Source organism: Nematostella vectensis, chromosome 12 (assembly GCF_932526225.1).
Source record: "Nematostella vectensis chromosome 12, jaNemVect1.1, whole genome shotgun sequence".
Classification (NCBI taxonomy): Eukaryota; Metazoa; Cnidaria; class Anthozoa; order Actiniaria; family Edwardsiidae; genus Nematostella; species Nematostella vectensis.
Window position 1 is genome coordinate 9,414,296 of NC_064045.1, and position 18,703 is coordinate 9,432,998.

The 18,703-nt window shown below is 40.5% G+C and overlaps 2 protein-coding genes across 4 annotated transcripts in view; one reads left to right on the forward strand and one right to left on the reverse strand.

Moving 5' to 3' along the window:
* Nucleotides 1-4,505, forward strand: part of LOC5501824 (vesicular glutamate transporter 2) — a 39,258-nt gene extending 34,753 nt beyond the window's left edge. Inside the window, exons 6-9 of the mRNA XM_001623034.3 lie at nucleotides 185-334; nucleotides 1,973-2,105; nucleotides 2,397-2,626; nucleotides 3,559-4,505. Coding sequence (XP_001623084.3) covers nucleotides 185-334; nucleotides 1,973-2,105; nucleotides 2,397-2,626; nucleotides 3,559-3,729 — 684 coding nt within the window. The 3' untranslated portion in view covers nucleotides 3,730-4,505. The remainder of the gene's footprint in view (nucleotides 1-184; nucleotides 335-1,972; nucleotides 2,106-2,396; nucleotides 2,627-3,558) is intronic.
* Nucleotides 4,506-4,728: 223 nt separating this feature from the next.
* The window catches only part of LOC5501825 (receptor-type guanylate cyclase Gyc76C), a 36,565-nt gene continuing 22,590 nt past the window's right edge, over nucleotides 4,729-18,703 (reverse strand). For all 3 annotated transcript variants that reach the window (XM_048720089.1, XM_032370130.2, XM_001623035.3), the window contains 16 exons: nucleotides 18,205-18,280; nucleotides 17,266-17,380; nucleotides 16,809-16,892; nucleotides 15,189-15,266; nucleotides 14,533-14,637; nucleotides 14,285-14,356; nucleotides 13,699-13,858; nucleotides 12,801-12,950; nucleotides 11,964-12,147; nucleotides 11,403-11,543; nucleotides 10,610-10,733; nucleotides 10,401-10,469; nucleotides 9,639-9,816; nucleotides 8,232-8,330; nucleotides 7,508-7,599; nucleotides 4,729-7,008 (listed from right to left, as the gene is read on the reverse strand). In XM_048720089.1, the coding sequence (XP_048576046.1) occupies nucleotides 6,796-7,008; nucleotides 7,508-7,599; nucleotides 8,232-8,330; nucleotides 9,639-9,816; nucleotides 10,401-10,469; nucleotides 10,610-10,733; nucleotides 11,403-11,543; nucleotides 11,964-12,147; nucleotides 12,801-12,950; nucleotides 13,699-13,858; nucleotides 14,285-14,356; nucleotides 14,533-14,637; nucleotides 15,189-15,266; nucleotides 16,809-16,892; nucleotides 17,266-17,380; nucleotides 18,205-18,280 (1,940 nt within the window). In that variant the 3' untranslated portion in view covers nucleotides 4,729-6,795. The remainder of the gene's footprint in view (nucleotides 7,009-7,507; nucleotides 7,600-8,231; nucleotides 8,331-9,638; nucleotides 9,817-10,400; nucleotides 10,470-10,609; nucleotides 10,734-11,402; nucleotides 11,544-11,963; nucleotides 12,148-12,800; nucleotides 12,951-13,698; nucleotides 13,859-14,284; nucleotides 14,357-14,532; nucleotides 14,638-15,188; nucleotides 15,267-16,808; nucleotides 16,893-17,265; nucleotides 17,381-18,204; nucleotides 18,281-18,703) is intronic.

The following is an 18,703-nucleotide window of genomic DNA, read 5'->3' on the forward strand; positions in this document are numbered from 1 at the left end:
ACTGTTGGATTAATCGGAGTTGAAAAAGAGTGAACTTCTATCACAGTTTTTATGAGAAGTATTAAGCTAGCCGAAAGGCTAACAATACTTCGGTTGGTGTATTGCCTATATACCTATAGTATACCTATACCTTCCTGTAATGACTAGATCTAAACAACGCCACTCTGTTCTCATGATCATTTAGGATGTACCAACGCCTTGGAGGAAGATTCTGACGTCTTTACCGGTGTGGAGCGTTGTCATTGGCTGGGGCACTAGCGGTTGGATGTTGTTCACATTCCTCACAGAATTGCCCTCTTATCTCAAGTTCGGTCTTGGATATGGTATAAAACTGGTAGGTATCCTACACAGTGGGACCATGGGGTGACAATATCACGGCTATGGCCATGGGCGGCGGAAGGGGAGGGTCAAGGAGGGCGCTAGCCCCTCCCCCAAAAATTTTCTGAGCGGCTGTTTCTTTATTTATGAACGTTTTTTTGAACTAAAGGATTTCAAGCATTACATATGCATACGACAACAAATTTGTTGAACAGCTTAAAATCACGTGCATAAAAACGTAGAGAATGACCTGCGTTCTTATAAATAGCGCTTAGGTATTTGAAACCAACACCCCTCCACCTGAAACCAGCAACCACCCCTCCCCCTGAAACCACTACCCACCACTCCCCCAACTTTCGCCCCCCCCCCCCCCCCCCCCCCCCACACACACACACACACTTATGGGACCGTTCCGCCGCCCCTGATGGCAGGGCGCTCGTGACCGAAAGCCGACTGCAACATTTTGTTACTAGGCTAGAGTATGATAGTGGCGTTTACCAGAGCATAATTATGGCGTGACTAGATTAACATAGTGGCCTTACAATAGTGACGTTACCATAGTGTGTTCGTAGCGTAAGTATGACAGATGCGTAACGAGACCAAAATCGCCGATTTTATGACAAGTATTTAGCTAGCCGATAGGCTAACAATATTTCGTTGGTAATGCCATTTAAAGGTTTTAAAAAACCTTTCACTTATATCAATCTAGCCAAAACAAAGCATAGATTAACTTTAAAATTCTGAAAAGGGAACTGAATTTTATTGAAATTTGAATTTTCTACAGTTCTTTGAAAATTTTACTGGCCGCGCGAAGGGAGATTGAATCGAGTGAATAATTCCAAGTTTTGGCGGGAAAATCTGAAACAACGTATTTTCCTTAAATCCGTTAAAATTCAGAGACGGCAATACCACAAAATATTGGCGAATTGTTTTCTATTGCAATGCTACCCACGATGAAGCGAAGAATAATTTAAAGTCGAGAATTGTATGCGAAAAAATAAAATATCGTTTTGTTGTAGGTTTCAAAAACAGCGCGCGCTCGTGAGAATGTCGCCATTCTTGATTGCGAATGCAGCGCGCGCGCACAATGCAAAAACAATTCAAAGACTAGAAAATATCTGCTAAATTTTGCAGATTTGTTCCCCGAAGTAATCAGGTTAAAATGTAAAGATGACGTTAAAAGTTGTAACCACACAACGTTCTCCAGCAATAACTAAGAAGACATGAACCTATTTAGCGCGCGCATATGTTTTCTTATGTAATTTGGTTGACATCTCGATCTACGTCACAAATGACGGGACCCGGGCCTTTCAGTTCACGGCCTTTTTTCCGAAGGTTGACCAAAATACCTCAATATTACAGATTTGAGTTATTCGCGCGAATGCGTGCTTTATAGGGTTCATACGAACCTCATACCGTTTGGAAGATGAAAATATAAAGAATTGACAAAGTCAATCAACTCTGAAAGGTTATATGGACTTTAATATCCTTTACGCTCTTTGCTCTTTTACAGACCGCCCCCTGAAACCACTATCCACCCCTTCCCCAACTCCCCCCCCCCCACTTATACGCTAGTGACCGAAAGCCGACTGCAACATTTGGTTACTGAAGCCAGAGTATGATAGTATTCTTTACGCTCTTTGCTCTTTCGCAGACCGGTGTTTTGTACGGAGTCTCGTTTTTGGCAGTGGCCATAATGCTACCCATAATGACAAGATTAGCAGATTTCATGAATACCAAGGAAGTCATGTCAATGACAAACATCCGTAAACTATTCACATGTGGCGGTGAGTAACCCAAACACTTAATATATATACGACTGTTCCAAATAAGGCTACATTCGTAAAATCCATTTGTCGTAGCCCGAAGTGCTTCACGGGAGAAAGAAACGCAAGGGTATGTCTATATGTATACAGATGTAACATTCAAGTTTATGTGCCTTTAAACAATCACAAGGCTTTCAGTAGCGGAGGGTTATGTTGAGAGCAGTTTTCTTTCCGAGAGTACGCGAACTCGCTTGTAGTTCACTTTGTTGATTTTTGATAATGACAATAATGATGATGATACTTTTCTCGTAGGCTGTTTTCTTCAGTGTATTTGCCTCATCACAGTGGCTTATACACCCTATAAGGTGGTGCCTATCGTCATTGGTTTAGGTTCCATAGCCACTATGTATGTTGGTGCGGGCGTCAACCCGTTCGATATCGCACCCCGGTACTCTGGTATCATAATGGGAATGGCCAATACTCTTAAGACGTTCAATGGAATTATGGGACCACTAGTTGTTGGACTAATCGTAAAATCTGAGGTAAAAAGTTATAAATGCTTTTATTATAAAAAATGCATGCATGTCTGATAGATAATTTTCAACCAAATACACATTATAGTACGAAATAGAATTGTTATTAGTCTAGTCCATACCAGCCCTATCCCCACTCTTGTTACGTCTAGCCCTAGCCCCACCAAGTTATGTCTAGCTCTAACCCCACTCAAGTAACGTCTAGCTCTAACCCCACTCAAGTAACGTCTAGCTCTAACCCCACTCAAGTAACGTCTAGCTCTAACCACACTCAAGTAACGTCTAGCTCTAACCCCACTCAAGTAACGTCTAGCTCTAACCCCACTCAAGTAACGTCTAGCTCTAACCCCACTCAAGTAACGTCTAGCTCTAACCCCACTCAAGTAACGTCTAGCTCTAACCCCACTCAAGTAACGTCTAGCTCTAACACCATTCAAGGTACGTCGAGCCCTATCCCTACTCAAGTTACGTACAGCCCTCCAACCCCTTAAAGGTTACATCTAGCCCCAAAAATGTTTAAGTCCAGAACTGCGAAGGAAATCATGACCGCGTCATACTTAACAATAAAACCACGCCATCTGATCGGCCCGACATTTTCCCAGCTCACTTTAACCAACCCAAGCTGTACTCCCTAGCCATTGAATTAGTCACGCAAGCATAATTTCAGTAAACGCATGGAAATTGATAATTTTTCATTTTAAAACAATTTTGGCGCTCAACAGTCTCCAAAATAATTTCCACGGCGAAGCATGAATCTGGACCCTTTAAGGTGCAGGATTTTCTTTCATCATGAAACCCCACCCTAAAAACTTTGCGGCCTCTTCCTTAGTAAAACCATAAACCATTCAAATCCAACCATAAACTAAAATCCAGAAAGCATGCCCGATGCTTTTTGCGCAAATAATGCAGCTATAATTTACATCCCATTTTTTAATTCACAGAGTATCCACGAATGGAGCATCGTGTTTCTTCTAATCGCTGCTATTGTGTTCTGCGGAGCAGTGTTTTACGCAATCAATGCGTCGGGCGAGCTGCAGCCGTGGGCGGCAACGCCTGACATCTCTCTACTCTCAAAGGAAGTAGAGCCACCAAAGAAAGAGACTACGTCGTGACCTCTTTTCTTAAATTCTTTCTTTGCCAAAAAAGTTTTTTGTTTCATTAACGCAGAAGATACTGTCACGGAGGGAAATAACGTAATAAAGGATAACGCTATCTTTGATAACAAGACATTATACTTAAATTTGCCGCCGACCTTCCTGAGGTTATAAACATTTAAAGGCATGTTTTGTTTAATTTACCCTATACAGACTGGGATTTTTTTTAGCTGTCTGTGACTGGGGGGGGGGGGGGGGGGGGGTGTCAGAATCAATCTTTCAACAGTTTTACAATGCTAAAAGGCCATAAAAACGTTTATAATCAATTTTGGGTAAGAATTTCCGCCATCTTGGATTCTTATTTTTTTAAACAAAAAAATCTGGAATTAATACAGCATGCATGTATTACTGCTCATAGTGATGATAAATGCATAATATTAGCTTTCAAAGTGTCGTCTAGTAAATCTAGTGAAATTTACTAACAGCTTTGAGAGAGCAAAATTTACCCACCCCTCCCCCCAAATATGCGGTAAAAAAATTCTAGCGCTGTTGTGAAACTTGTCTCCCAAACAATCTGATAAAGTCAAAACAGGCATTTAAATCTGAAAACAGGACCAAAATATGAAAAATTTACTACTTTTCAGTATTTGGGAAACTTGTGTGAAAAACGGTTGCCATGGTAACAAGGCTATCAGTGTTGGACTACCTAAGGGGTGTCGCCATTGGAGCATAAGCCCCTTTTTAGATGTAAGCAGAGCTTGTAACAACGACCATTAAAGCCCGGTACCGTCTCATTTCGTCTCCAGTCGTCTCGTTACAATACAATTTATTATACAGCTTGATCACATTGTTTGAGGGACGGTCCATTTGATATTTGACGGGGATAGATACTCTTGCGCAGTTGAAAAGTTCCAGTTCTATTTAATTAACGTTTCTATCAATCCAATTTTATTCTTTCTATAGCCAAATACATTTAAGCAGTTTGAAAAAAGCGTCACTCCCCAAATAGAGTAAATGTTCCAATTAAATACTGATTTTATTATTCCAATTTTTCTATATACATACGATTAAATTGTCCTTTATATTGTATAGTTACTAGAGTGATTTTCAAAAACCCGTGAAATACTATTACGTTTATTTAGTACTAATACACTATAATCTCTTTGTTCTTTTTTGTTCTGGCTTGACTATTACACTTTAACAATTACATTTTGTTGCACGGGATTTTGGAAATTACTCTATAATTTCTTTATGTACAATAAAGCTTTGTATCAAATTCTTCTACAATAGGAAACATTCACCGCAGGGATCACAGGCTTACCAACCTCTCAGTCAGTCTCCAGTCAGTTTCAATAACCATCTCGAATATTTTCACGATTGATCACCCCCTGTAATTGTCCTGTAATTGTCTTATATCCTAGAATAAAGGTCACAATAAACTCTCGTTGCTTTGTGTTAATCAGAATAAGCGGTACTTGTAACGTTTGAGCAGTTTAAGGGTTTACGCGTTAACTTGACTGGAGACTGACTGAGAGATTGGTAAGCCTGTGCAGGGATACCTAGTTACAGGAAAGCTGACCTATATGTTAAGTATTGGATTAACATTCACATGGTTTATACCACTCAATTTCCAATACATCTATTTCAAATTAGGTCGCACACGAGAACCCATGTGTCATAACCCGCGCTGGTTCATGGGTAAATGTATAAACGACTGAATTCTTGTATCTGAAAGCTATGTGAATGTTTATAAGAACATAAACAAAAATTATACGGCTTGTGGAACCTGGATTGGTATTTTATTTACGCTTATTTACTTGCAGGATTACGATACACAGATTCTCCGAGTGCAACCGTCACGCGGGTCCGTCACGCGGGAAACGGACCCGGAAACGGGACGTGGGAGCATGTTACTTATTTTCCTGAAAAAACAACAACAAACAATTGTATTCTTTCCTCATTTAGAACACCAGGAGAACTGTGCACAAAAGATCAGGGAAAACCCTACACTGTACCCTACTCTTTAAAGAAGAAACATCTCTAATTCCTGGTTATACGGTTTGTAGGACCAAAATTGCGCATAAATGATCGATAAAAAAAAACTAAAATATCAGTGCATCATTTTATGCCTAAATAAATCTGCCTTACACCTTTTTTCAAATGTATGGGGAATCCCGGGTTTCCAATGTTCTGTCATCCGACATAGTCATTCGACAAGGCTAGTACTTCATGGATGTCATAACCATTCTCCAATATTATACGATCTCCCAATCTACGAAAGCATACGTTGTCACGAAAGTCGCGTCCACGAACATTAAGAGACTGTTTTCACTGATGTTTAGATAAATATGATAAATGTGGAAGTGTTCTTTTTATACCAACACTTCTTATCACCATACACTTCTACGGTCCCTTTAACAAGTTCAAGAGTTTGGGATGCTCGTGGGGCTCTCCGTAAAATTAAAAATCTACGCAGTCGCGAAGTAATTGGATTTACCTGTACTTCATTTCTGGGACATATTGATAATATTGTTTTTTTTTTTCACGTTTGCATTTCGCAAAGGAAATGGCAAACAGAAAAGGAAAACAGTTCAGCATTTGCTTCGAAATAATGATCATTGTTACTGGCATATTCATATTATGAATTTCCGCTGAGCCTCGACATTACTTGGTTACGGGCTCCGACTTTACGCTTCGGAGACTCTGCAATTTGCCGGTAGTCATTTTATGAGGAGTTTTTTTTTTTCATTTTTTTCTGTTTGCATACAGGAGATGTGAGAAAATGTGACAGGAAAATGTCCACGCTTACAGTGACCGGAGAGAAGAGAGAGGTTTGATGACATTTTGATGATATTTTGATGAGACATCATATTTTTGGTCGAATCCGCCGACCCTAAGTGAATATCGTCGATGTATCATCGACGAATTGCCAATGTTCCGCGAAGCGAGTCGGAGACTCGCCGACCTTAGGCGAGCCCCATCGATGTAGAGACGACGACTTGCCGAATAAAACCTCTATATAGCGAAGACAAACCGAGTGTAACAAGGAAGTCCTTGCAGATTGGTTCCAATGCGGAGTCGACATCAACTTTGACTGGGCCCGTTGCTTCTCCCATGAGTCCGCGCGCGTATAGAGCGCTTGATTGAGTTGACGCGGGGGAATTGTGGTGAGCTGTGAGGAGTACCGAACAGGTTCATAAGTGGAGCGGGTTCTATCGTAGGTAGCGCGCGAGTGTGCCAACTCTCGTTCTTGTCCACTGTGCTCACGAGCCAGAATGTCTCCACGGTGCCCTTTCCCTAGAACCACCAAAAAAATGTCTATTTTTCCAAATGGTCTAAAAGGGCCTGGGGCGATCGCGCAGTCTAGATTCAGCGCTTTTTCTCCTTAGCCTGCTGGGTCCACGAGCTCGAGCGCAAGCGTGGTGTGACGTCAAAGCGTGACACGATTACGTGACAATGCCAGTGCTGAAAAACGCAAGACTAGTTCCAGTACCGCGCGGTTAAACCAGCCTTTTTGTTTTAAAATGGCGGCTTTTTACCGGCGAACCGCCACACTTTGGCGAATGCTAAGAAAACTAGCGCAAAGCTAAGGCTTTTATTTTCTTTATGACTCCCTCATTATCAAATAGATCTGTCATCTTTTGTACAGTATGGCTTTAATGCTGTACAGTTTGTCAAAACAGCGACTGAAGTCAGCCTTTTGTACCTTTACTCGAACGATTCAACACAACGATTGTTTGTTTCGCCAGAGCATGCGCATGCGCATACGGTATTCAGCACTGTCCGTGACCATTACCTTAAGATGCACTTTTCCTCTACTTTTTACAACGAACGTCCCGAGCTCGTCTAAAACATCCTTCGTCTGTTGACTGATGTGGATCCGAAGAGCTGTAAAGACAAAAAATAATAATAATGGAAATTACTGTGTTTGGGTTATCGTGAGTTAAGTTACAGAAGATAAGCGCAAAAGAAATGTTCAAACTATCGAGTGGTGGAGTTATCGTGGTTCTACTGTATATTATCAACAATGATTGTCACCTGTTGAATTCGAGTTAGCGGGTTCTTATGTATATATTTGATAGTGATTGTTACCCGGGAGGTGGAGTTAGCAAGGTTACACTGTTTCATTTCCTCTTGATAACAAAAAAGGGCACCATTATTAGGTTTCTATTGAGTGCCCTCCACGCGCTAAAAGAAGTGTAATTGTATTGTTAGTGTCTTTTTTTTCTGTGAGTTTCTTTATTGTAAGTAGTCGTTTTGTAATTTTGTCTTGTAATCTTAGGTGTGTGGAAATAAAAAAAATGAATGAATGAAACTGTAGTTCGGATTATTGAGGGTAAAAAATATGAAAAAAACATTTAAAGTGAAGCAGTTATCACGTCGAATAAGCGGGAGGTTCGACTTATCTAGGGCTTAAGTTATCGAGATGTGGTTACAAATCGAGTAAACATTGACAGAAATGAATAAAAAATGACCGAAACATTTTGAACTAGAAATGTAAGTGTAATGACGTCACTTACGTTCACCATTGGACTCCATTCTTGAAGCCGTGTTCACTGTGTCACCGAATAGACAGTATCTAGCCATTGTGTTACCAACCACTCCCGCAACTACAGGGCCTGTGGCAAAAAGTGACATTTAGACCTTTGATTGGTCCTGAAGGTCTAATAGATAGAGACATGACGGAAAAACCTGGAAAATTCGGAGATAGAAAAGAAGACACAATTTCTTAAAATGGCCATCGGTCCCTTGTATTCCGGGCTGATTTTTGAAACACAAATAACGTAAGGCCTAAATGCACATACCCTGATTTTTCCTTTTTAAGATATTTTTTCCTTGATCATCCTTGCGCTATGTATGAGCTCAGGGACGAAAAGCTTAAATTTCAATGACACTTTACAAAAGTCGCATCAATTTAAAAAAAGTCGCATTGGATATTTTGTTTGCTATTACTCACTTAGTACTTCGAGAAATTTTCAGCCTTTTTAGATGTGAAATGAGCTTATTTGAAGCGTTAAGTCATGTCAATTTCGCATCAATTTAAAAAAAGTCGCATTGGATATTTTGTTTGCTATTACTCACTAAGTACTTAGAGAAATTTTCCGCCTTTTTAGATGTGAAATGAGCTTATTTGAAGCGTTAAGTCATGTTTTTCCGTCATGTCATGGATAGAGCGATAAGAAGCCAGGGTGCGACAGCAACACCGAGTCAAAGAAGGCCAATTACGCCGCCATTTTATGCTCCCGCTCATTGCTGAGTCACACAAAGCATCCATTTCCATCGGCTAATTCAAGCGAGTAACTAGGATTTTTTCCACGAAATATCGTAAATAGCATATCAGTCGCCATTCGTAGACTGATATTTTGTAGTTTTCGTGCAAATAAACAATTTTATTTTTAATGATAAACAATAAAGAGTGGTTGATTGAAAGGGGATTAGGTCAATGGATCCCATTTGGGTGACAATGTTGTTTTGTTTTTGTTTTGGATATTCAAAACTCTTATCATATATAAAATAGGACATGAAGGAAAACCATGACGTGACGCTTCAAATAAGCCCATTTCACATGGAATAAGGCGGAGAATTTCTCTGAGTGCTTAGTAACTTATAGCAAACAAAATATCAAGTGCGACTTTTTTAAATTGATGCGACTTTTGGTAAAGTGTCATTGAAATTTAAGCTTTTCGTCCCTGAGCTGATACACAGGGCAATGATGATTAAGGAAAATTATCTTAAAAAGCCAAAATCTGGCTATGTGCACTTTGGCCTCACGTTATTTTTGTTTTAAAAATCAGTCCGTAATACAAGGAACCTATAGCTACTGAAGAAATTGTGTCTTCTTTCTCTATCTGAAATTTCGCGTTTTCCAGGTTTATCAGTCATATCATAAAATACAACTTTCCCTGGGAATTCCCAGGCTCTCTTACCTGTATGGCACCCAACTCTCAGCTGAAGCTTGTATTCAGGTTTATGCCGAACGATGAAATTGTGTGACACAGCGTCAACCAAATGTAACGCCATCTTAGCAATCTCGCCCGCGTGGCGCCGGCCGTTACGAATGGGAAGACCGCTGGCCACCATATACGCATCACCAATAGTTTCGACCTAAGACATAAAATGTTTCGTATCAAGGCAAAATCCTTGCAAAGAAAAGCTTAAAAACAAATTTGGCGACCATTTAACAGCAGCAGACATAATAGTAGCAGCAGTGTTAACAGCATCTTCGTAGATGCGACTTGCGCGTCAATATTGTTTTATTTTTGTCTTTAATATTCAAAACTTCCATAATCTTTTTAAAATATACATCATCTACATTATTTGATAATTTGGAAATTTAATTCAGCTGTTTTAATTGTAGGGTTGATTTGAATTCACCGTGATTTAAGCGAATTTAATTCAATACCAAGATGAACATCCATTTGTGTAGAGTTTCTAGCCTACGAAACCATGCTTCATGCAGGTCGGATAGGCTGGCTTTAATTAACAACAACAACAAAGGTAACACAGTGATTTTATCATCATCAGAATGAGAAATAATAACGACAGAGAGGTCTCAGCACCTTTTCCACATCACCATCACAACATCTGCAACAACTAGAAATTCACTGCTCAAACAAAAAAAAAAGCAACAAAACAACATAAAAAGAGAACATTCATAAAACAATTGGCGCAGCCAACAGTGCTCTTACCTTATAAACATCATACTCTTGAATAATATCATCAAATATCGTGTACAAATCGTTTAAAAAAGTTACGACCTAAAAAAGAAAATGATCTTTGACACAAATAACAGAAAAAATATGATTTTTTTGGCAAACCTCGTATATATCACATAACTCCTAAGCAATACTACAATCAAGAAATCGACAAAAAGTCGACAAACAGAGTTGGATCGTACCTGCATCGGTGTGCTCTCGGCACTGAGACTCGTAAAACCAACAATGTCACTGAAGTATATCGTCACTTCATTAAAACTCTCGGCTTCTACAGCTTTACCCTTTTTTAGCTGCTCGGCAACCGGTCTGAAAACAGAAAATGAATTACTTTAAGGAAGATAGATAAAGTAAAATCAAGAAGAAAAAAATCAATTGCGATGGGACACGCTGACCATGCTGTTAATGGCGATAATAATGGTGTCGGGAAGCTAAGGGTGACCATGCTATTTCTTGTAATTTGTAGTTGTGTTTTATGGCAGCCCCGTGTGGTTATGATGTCGTTGTTCATGTGCTTTTAGCAAATAATGATGATGATTATGATTAATGATGATAATGGCGATGATTAGGATGATGATGGTGATGATGATGATAACGGCTCTGTTAAACTTGATGATGATGGCGATGATAATTATAGCAGCTAAAAATATGATGATGATGATAACAATGCTGGTGCTGCCACTAAGAAGAATGATAATGATGATGATAACGGCGCTGTTAAGCTTGATGATTATGGCGATGATAATGGCAACGATAAAGATGATGATGATGATGATGATGCTGCCGCTAAAAAAAGATGAGCATAATGATGAGAATAAAGGCACTGTTAAGCTTGATGATGATGATGGCGAAGAAAATAATGGAACGATAAAGATGATGATGATGCTATGCTGATGCGGCCGCTGTTAAGGTTGGCGCTAGCATGATGAGGATGGAGATGATTAATGATTATGTCGATGATGATAATGATTGCTCTACCTCGGTAATATACTCTCAAGTAGTGCGTCCGTTTTGCGTTTCTCGTCTACTAGCTGATCCGTCCTTTGCGCCACGAGGTTCTCCAGGTTGTCTGCGTAGATCTCCATCATGTTTACCATGTTATCGAATATATTCTTTTTCCTAGAACAATGACAATATCAAATATATTCTTTTTCATAGAACAATATCAAATGTATTCTTTTTTCTGGAACAATGAAAATATCACATATTTATCTTTTTCCTAAAATAATGACAACATTAAATATATTCTTTTTTCCTGGAACAATGACAATATAAAATATATTATTTTTCCTGGAACAATGACAATATCACATATTTATCTTTTTCCTAGAATAATGACAACATTAAATATATTCTTTTTTCCTGGAACAATGACAATATCAAATATATTCTTTTTGCTGGGGCAATGACGTTATCAAAGATATTTCTTTTCCTGGAACAATGACAGTATCGAATATATATTTTTTCCTGAAGCAATGACAATATGAAATATATTGTTTTTCCTGGAACAACGACGTTAAATATATTATCCTTACTTACATGCCGCTTTTGTCGACGATTCTGCGGACGGTTTTCTTGATCTCGGTGAAATCCGGCCTCAGGTCCGGGTCCTCTGCCCAACATTGCTTCATCAGGTCTCTTAGCTCTTCCGCGCCGTCTATCAGATTAGCGACGATAGGTCGGTAGGGAGGGAATTCGCTCTTACGAACCTTCTCAATGATCGCTAAGACACAAAATAAAGAATTTATTTGCAGTTATAACAAATGTCACGCAATCTTTGTGCCTTGGGTGAGTGAAAATATGCCTTTGACGGGGACGAGTAAGAATGCCATATCTATATCAATAGAATGAAGGTGTAGGGAGGCCTCAAGTGATGCGCTTTTCTGGCCCGCGTGTTACGGGATAGGAGTATGCCTGACCCGCGTGTTACGGGATAGGAGTATGCCTGACCCGCGTGTTACAGGATAGGAGTATGCCTGACCCGCGTATTACGGGATAGGAGTATGCCTGACCCGCGTGTTACGGGATAGGAGTATGCCTGACCCGCGTGTTACGGGATAGAAGTATGTCTGGCCCGCGTGTTACAGGATAGGAGTATGTCTGACCCGCGTGTTACGGGATAGGAGTATGTCTGGCCCGCGTGTTACGGGATAGGAGTATGTCTGGCCCGCGTGTTACAGGATAGGAGTATGTCTGGCCCGCGTGTTACGGGATAGGAGTATGTCTGGCCCGCGTGTCACGGGATATTAGCAAGCCTGTCCCGCGTGTTACGGGACACGCTTACTTTTTAGCTCCATGTAGTTTGCGCTGTAAGGCCCATCCCGCATGTCACGGGATAGAAGTATGTCTGTCCCGCGAGTTACGGGACACGCTTACCTTTTGGCTCCATGTAGTTTGCGCTGTAAGGCCCATCCCGCGTGTGGAACTCTTGTAAAATGATACTAAAACTGTACACGTCACCCTTGTGCGTTCCCTTGGGGGGTCGTGACGGGATGCGTAATATTTCAGGAGCAACCCATAATAGGTCTGGGGATGGGAAAAAAGACGATTGCTGACAGGAGTTCGGCATTGTAAAGCTGCACATTGTCAATCCTAGTGCACAATAGCAACATTACGACATAAGAGACACATGACATAGCGCAAGGGGCCATATCGATGAAAAACATGCACCAGAGAATAAGACATTTCATAACTGCGCATTGTTCCTAGTGTACATTAGCGACATTATGATGTGGGCGTGTAGCGACATCTATCGCAGTTAATGACATGAGAGAATCTTTATTTTCGTTTCTATTGTTGTAGGACCTAATCAGTGTTCCCAGTGTACATTAGCGACATAATGATGTGAGCGTGTAGCGACATCTATCGTAGTCAATGAGAATGAAACTTTATATTCGTTTCTATTGTTGTAGGACGTAATCACGTTTCTCAATGTACTAGCGTACACTCGACATGAAACACAATCTATGCCCGGAATAGGCCATTCCAGCTATAAGTTTGCGCGCGCATTACCAAAGAAACCTACCTCAACAACCAAAATGCAGCGCGCGCATTTAAAGGTTGCACCAAACGAAGCGCGCTTATAGCTAGCTTGAATGGCCTATTCACGATTCAGGGATACTAAAGGGGCATCACGATTCAAGCTGATCAAATTCACGGACCACGAAGAGGACAGCAAACACGGATCACGGCTTACGATAATCAAAAAAGACTGATCACGAATCACGGAAATAACCCTTGCCGCCCCCTTCTGTTGCATAAGGCTGCGCCTCACCTCTCCAGTTTGTTTCTATTGTGCTTTTCTTTGACCTTGACCTCAGTAACGGCAGTCCGTAGTCAGTGATCTTGAGGACCCATCTACTGTCCACCAAGCAGTTAGACGACTTGAGGTTACCATGGGAACGTATATCTGAGTTATGGAGATATTCCATGCCCTGGTATGACATACTCTGTGTTATTATATATATTTTTGTAACATATTTGATATCAAGGGTGTTGTGATTGTGATTGAAGATTCAGGGAGCGTAATTTAGCTTCCGTAACGAAATTTGGTTAGAAAGTGGAATACATAAATTTGGACCGCAAAAATGGATTTGGATAGCGAAAGGGCGTGGTCTCTAGATTGAAGACCGTAAGGAATAGCACTTTAAATAGACGAATTATCAATTTTCTAAATATTACCCACAATCCTTAGACGCCTTTTAAGCGCGCCTCTGCTCTGATGAGTTTAATGGGTACTGATTCATTTTTATAGGTGTCAGAAAAGAAAAGGAAATCTTACAAGGTTTGACAGAATGTTTTGGTCGGGCTGGATGCCAACCTAAGGGATAGCCGATTTTCGGAATTTTGACTGCATTTACCTTGACTATATCGGAGAGAAGAGACGCGATGAACACTAAGTCAAGTTTGACGTCGTCGTTTTCTAATATATCCTGAGGAAACAGATTATCAGCTATATGTAGGTTTATAAGAAGATCCAGCGTAAGATTTATTCAAAATTCTAATAAACATAGGCGTCACGTAAGTCGGATTCTCGAAGTGTGTGAATATCTAGCATTATATGAAAAGCGTGACACTGCTGTGACACGTATTGCGTTACATTGCTTACCTGAAGACTCCCTCTAGAGCAGTACTGCATCACAATACACACGTTTGGTGGTCCCACGCATGCGCCGATGAACTGGTTCAGATTGTCGTGTCTTATGTCACGCATCTAGGAAGAAATGACGTCATCAAATCCCTGTATCATACGTGACCTCGGTGTCTTTATAGTCGCTAGCATTTTTTTCTAAATCGAAAAATTTGAGCAGCAGAAATACGACTTGCTAAGAATCACTGGAACGACCAATCTTATACAAAGACGTTTGTCTTTTTAAGATACCGACTTTTACGTTTTTTTTTTGTTATACACCTACACTCTTTTTTTATAAGCACATCTAATTTTCAGTTTCTCGGTCGGACGTTCTTATAAAAAGGTTCTTATAAAAAAGAGTGTATTTTCAATTAGGCTACATTTGAGATGTGTCGTAGCACGCAGTAGTTCATGGGTGACCTACAAATAGCTAAGTTTTGGTCTTTTAAAACAATGTAAATGTTAATAGGAGCATAACGAAGACTGCTACAGCCTGGATTTGGTTTTAGCTAATGCAACTTTGCTCTTTTTTTGATACCCATGAGGCAGTGCGGGTCACGACACATAAACCGAACGCAGTCTTATTAGAAATAGGCAATATACGCACTTTACTTATAAAAAGGGTCCTTCACCTGCTTCATCTCGAGGAGCAGCTGACGGCTGATGTCTATAGTTCGCTTTGGCAGCGCCGCCACCGTGACTAGCATCCCCTGAGAACAAACTGGAGGTTATGATAACATACCCGTAGCCGTCTCTGAATTAATAGGGAATTTAAGCAACAACAACATGGTAAAGAAACATGAGACATTTGTTCCCTTATAATATTGGGGGGAGCACGTGCCCCACCCCCTGCTCAGGCCCGTACCCAGGGGGTGCCCCCCTCCACACACACAACGGCCGAAGGTCCACTTTCGGTTCTCAATAGGCGTGCTCTTTTGTAGATTAAACTATAAAGCATAAGCTAGATCGCTCTGGTTTATAGCTAAATCCGACAATTAACGTTCCGTGGAGATACTGCAAAGGCATAAAACATCCCTCTTTGTTCTTTCGGGGGTGGTCATATTATTATCAGAGAACCCTTCCCCCACTCGAAAAAAATAGGTTCGGATTTCGCACCCCCAAGAAAAACCGAAAGAAAAATGGGTACGGGGCTCATATATAGGGGCAATCAACTTCCCCACATTCTGGTACTATATAGGTGTCACGGCGTTTCCTAGGATCAGGCTATTTTTAGACGCGCGGATTAGCCAATCAGATTCAACCTTTGTGTTGACGTTTAGCTGAACTGAACTGCACGCGCAGTCTCAGACAAAAAGCTATGTTCTCTCTTCGGTACTTTGACTATTTGTTGCTCTCTTCTTTAATATGAATCCAACCTTACCTATGACTTTGAATTCTAGCTTGCAATTCTTTTGGTAAACAAACAAAACCGACGGAATGTATTCTTCCCAAATGCAATTTGCGCGTGCAGCCTCACGTCACTCGCGCGCGCGACAAACGTCAACGTAGCTGATTGCCCCGTTCGTGCGCGCGCGTCTAAAAATAGCCTGATCCTGGGAAACGCCGTAACACTTATATAATACAGATGATTGCCCCTACTTATGAGCCCCTGGTACGGGCCTGCTGCTACGGCCCTGTTTAAAAAATGGTAAAGGATAAAGGATAAAAAATGGATAAAGGATAAAGGATAAAAAATGGATAAAGAATAAAGGATAAAAAAGGGATAAAGGATAAAGGATAAAAAATGGATAAAGGATAAAAAATGGATAAAGGATAAAGGATAAAAAATGGATAAAGGATAAAGGATAAAAAATAGATAAAGGATAAAGGATAAAAAATGGATAAAGGATAAAGGATAAAAAATGGATAAAGGATAAAGGATAAAAAATGGATAAAGGATAAAGGATAAAAAATGGATAAAGAATAAAGGATAAAAAATTGATAAAGGATAAAGGATAAAAAATGGATAAAGGATAAAGGATAAAAAAGGATAAAAAATGGATAAAGGATATCCTCACACGAAAGATATTAGGTCGAAATGAGTCGGTAGTTTTAGGGGGGAGTTCCATCATCCCAAAATGTCTTGCATTGTAACAGTGCCTTGAAGCTTTAACGGGTTCGCGCGACAGTAGTCGACATTTCCTCTATAAGAGGGCGTGGTCAAAATGGAAATATTACCCCATACTTAGAGACAGTAGTCGACTTCCACCACCCCTCCCCACATACGAGGGCGTGGTCAATGGAAACCTTACCCCATACTGGGCAACAGTAGTTGACTTTTCTCCCTCCATCTGGAAGTCTACGAGTGGGAGCATTTCCGGGTCGCCATTCAGTCTCTACAAAAAAAGTTATTATTCTTGCATGTAAACTAAGGGTGAAAGAGAAAGACACTATGGCACTGAAAATATATAGATACGGACTTCTGTTATCTTCTATAAATGTGAATTAGTCTGTTAGCACTGTCAGCGGACGGTTGTTGCGTGACAAATAGTGTAAGTGACAAGTCATTCGTGTTGTGCGTGACAATGGAGCTTCGGGGTTGTGTCTGTTGGTGTCAAACTGACACCAATCATTATTCATATGTTACGGGTGTTGTGCGTGACACTAACCATGACACTAATATTGAGCCTTCAGGGTTGGTTTTTGAGCTCAGCGTGACACTCTTCCTTTATTGCGTGACATATGTTATGCGTGACGCGTGACACGTACCATGACACTACTAGCTATCGAGCCTTCAGGGTTGTGTGTGTGGGTGCTAAACACCAAGTCGTTGTATTCGATCCTCCATAGCCTGCTATGCAGCTCTCGCTCAACAATATAGTGCCTTCATGAAAAATAAAGATTTACCGTATTATTTACTCAAATAAGCGCCTTCCCCGAATAAGCGCCCCCTTTGAACCCAAAACTATTAATAAGCGCCTTCCCCGAATAAGCGCCCCCTTTGAACCCAAAACTATTAATAAGCGCCCCCTTTTGAACCCAAAACTATTAATAAGCGCCTCCCCCAAATAAGCACCCACCTCCCCTTCCCAGGTTTTATGTAACTAAGTAAAATGACTATCATACAAGTAGTTCTAAGAAAGCACTGGTGCACATGGACTTTTGACAAGAAAGAGACAATTATTTAATGGATGAAAGTTTACTGAAAAAAGCTAGAAAAAAGAAACCGTAGTTGCAGAAAGTATAAAATTGACATTTTCAATGAATAAAAACACCTTCGGCCTCTTGTGCGAAATTTTCCCTTTTAAATAAGCGCCTTCCTCGAATAAGCGCCTCCCCCAAGCGCCCCGTCTGACAGTCAAAAAATTTAATTAGCGCCGGGGCGCTTATTCGAGTAAACACGGTATGTAACACCTGAAAACTGAATAACAACCCCCCCCCCCCTCTATGCTAACCTGCCTAGCGGTCCAAGGGAAGTCTCCCTTCCCTTCCACCCTTGAGCCGCTACGCAGGCTACCCTATGCAATACCCTGGAAGCCAGTCGCACCCTAACAATAAGCCCTGGCGAAACGAAACTCAATTCAGCGGCAAGTTGAAGGTTTTACTGACTTGTGTCCAACACAAGCCCTCACAAGTGAATGGAATATTTTGCATCTCAAAACAATCACGGAAATGAAACATAGTAACATGGGTAACACATAGACTCACCTCACTAGAATAACAATAAGGAGAACAGCCAAGACTCCGAGAGTGACTGAGATTGTGGTGATGATTGTTGTTGTTTCTGAAATAGAGTGAACAGCCATTCAGTGACAGCGTGTGCGTTTTGCATGTTGTATAGCATGTGACCTGTTTCCTAAATTTTTTTGCTAATACCATAAAAATGTAGCCCGCTGTAAACTGTTTTTTTTAATTGATGAGGAACGTTCGTCTTCCATCTGCGCGCATTGCTCTTTGTTACCTCATAACTCCAATTAATAATGCGCATATATCATTTTCACACAATCCAGTTTGTCATCTTTCACTTTTTCATTTGCGCGCAGCGCTTAATTTTCTACTCATAATGCCAATATAATAATAATAATGCCAAGACGCATTCGGAATTCAGTGTGTATTCTTGAAAAACTAGTCCAGCGGATATGTGCAGATTTTACCTTGAATTGCGCACTTTTTGCTAATGTTATCAATTTTAGCATAGTGATAGTTT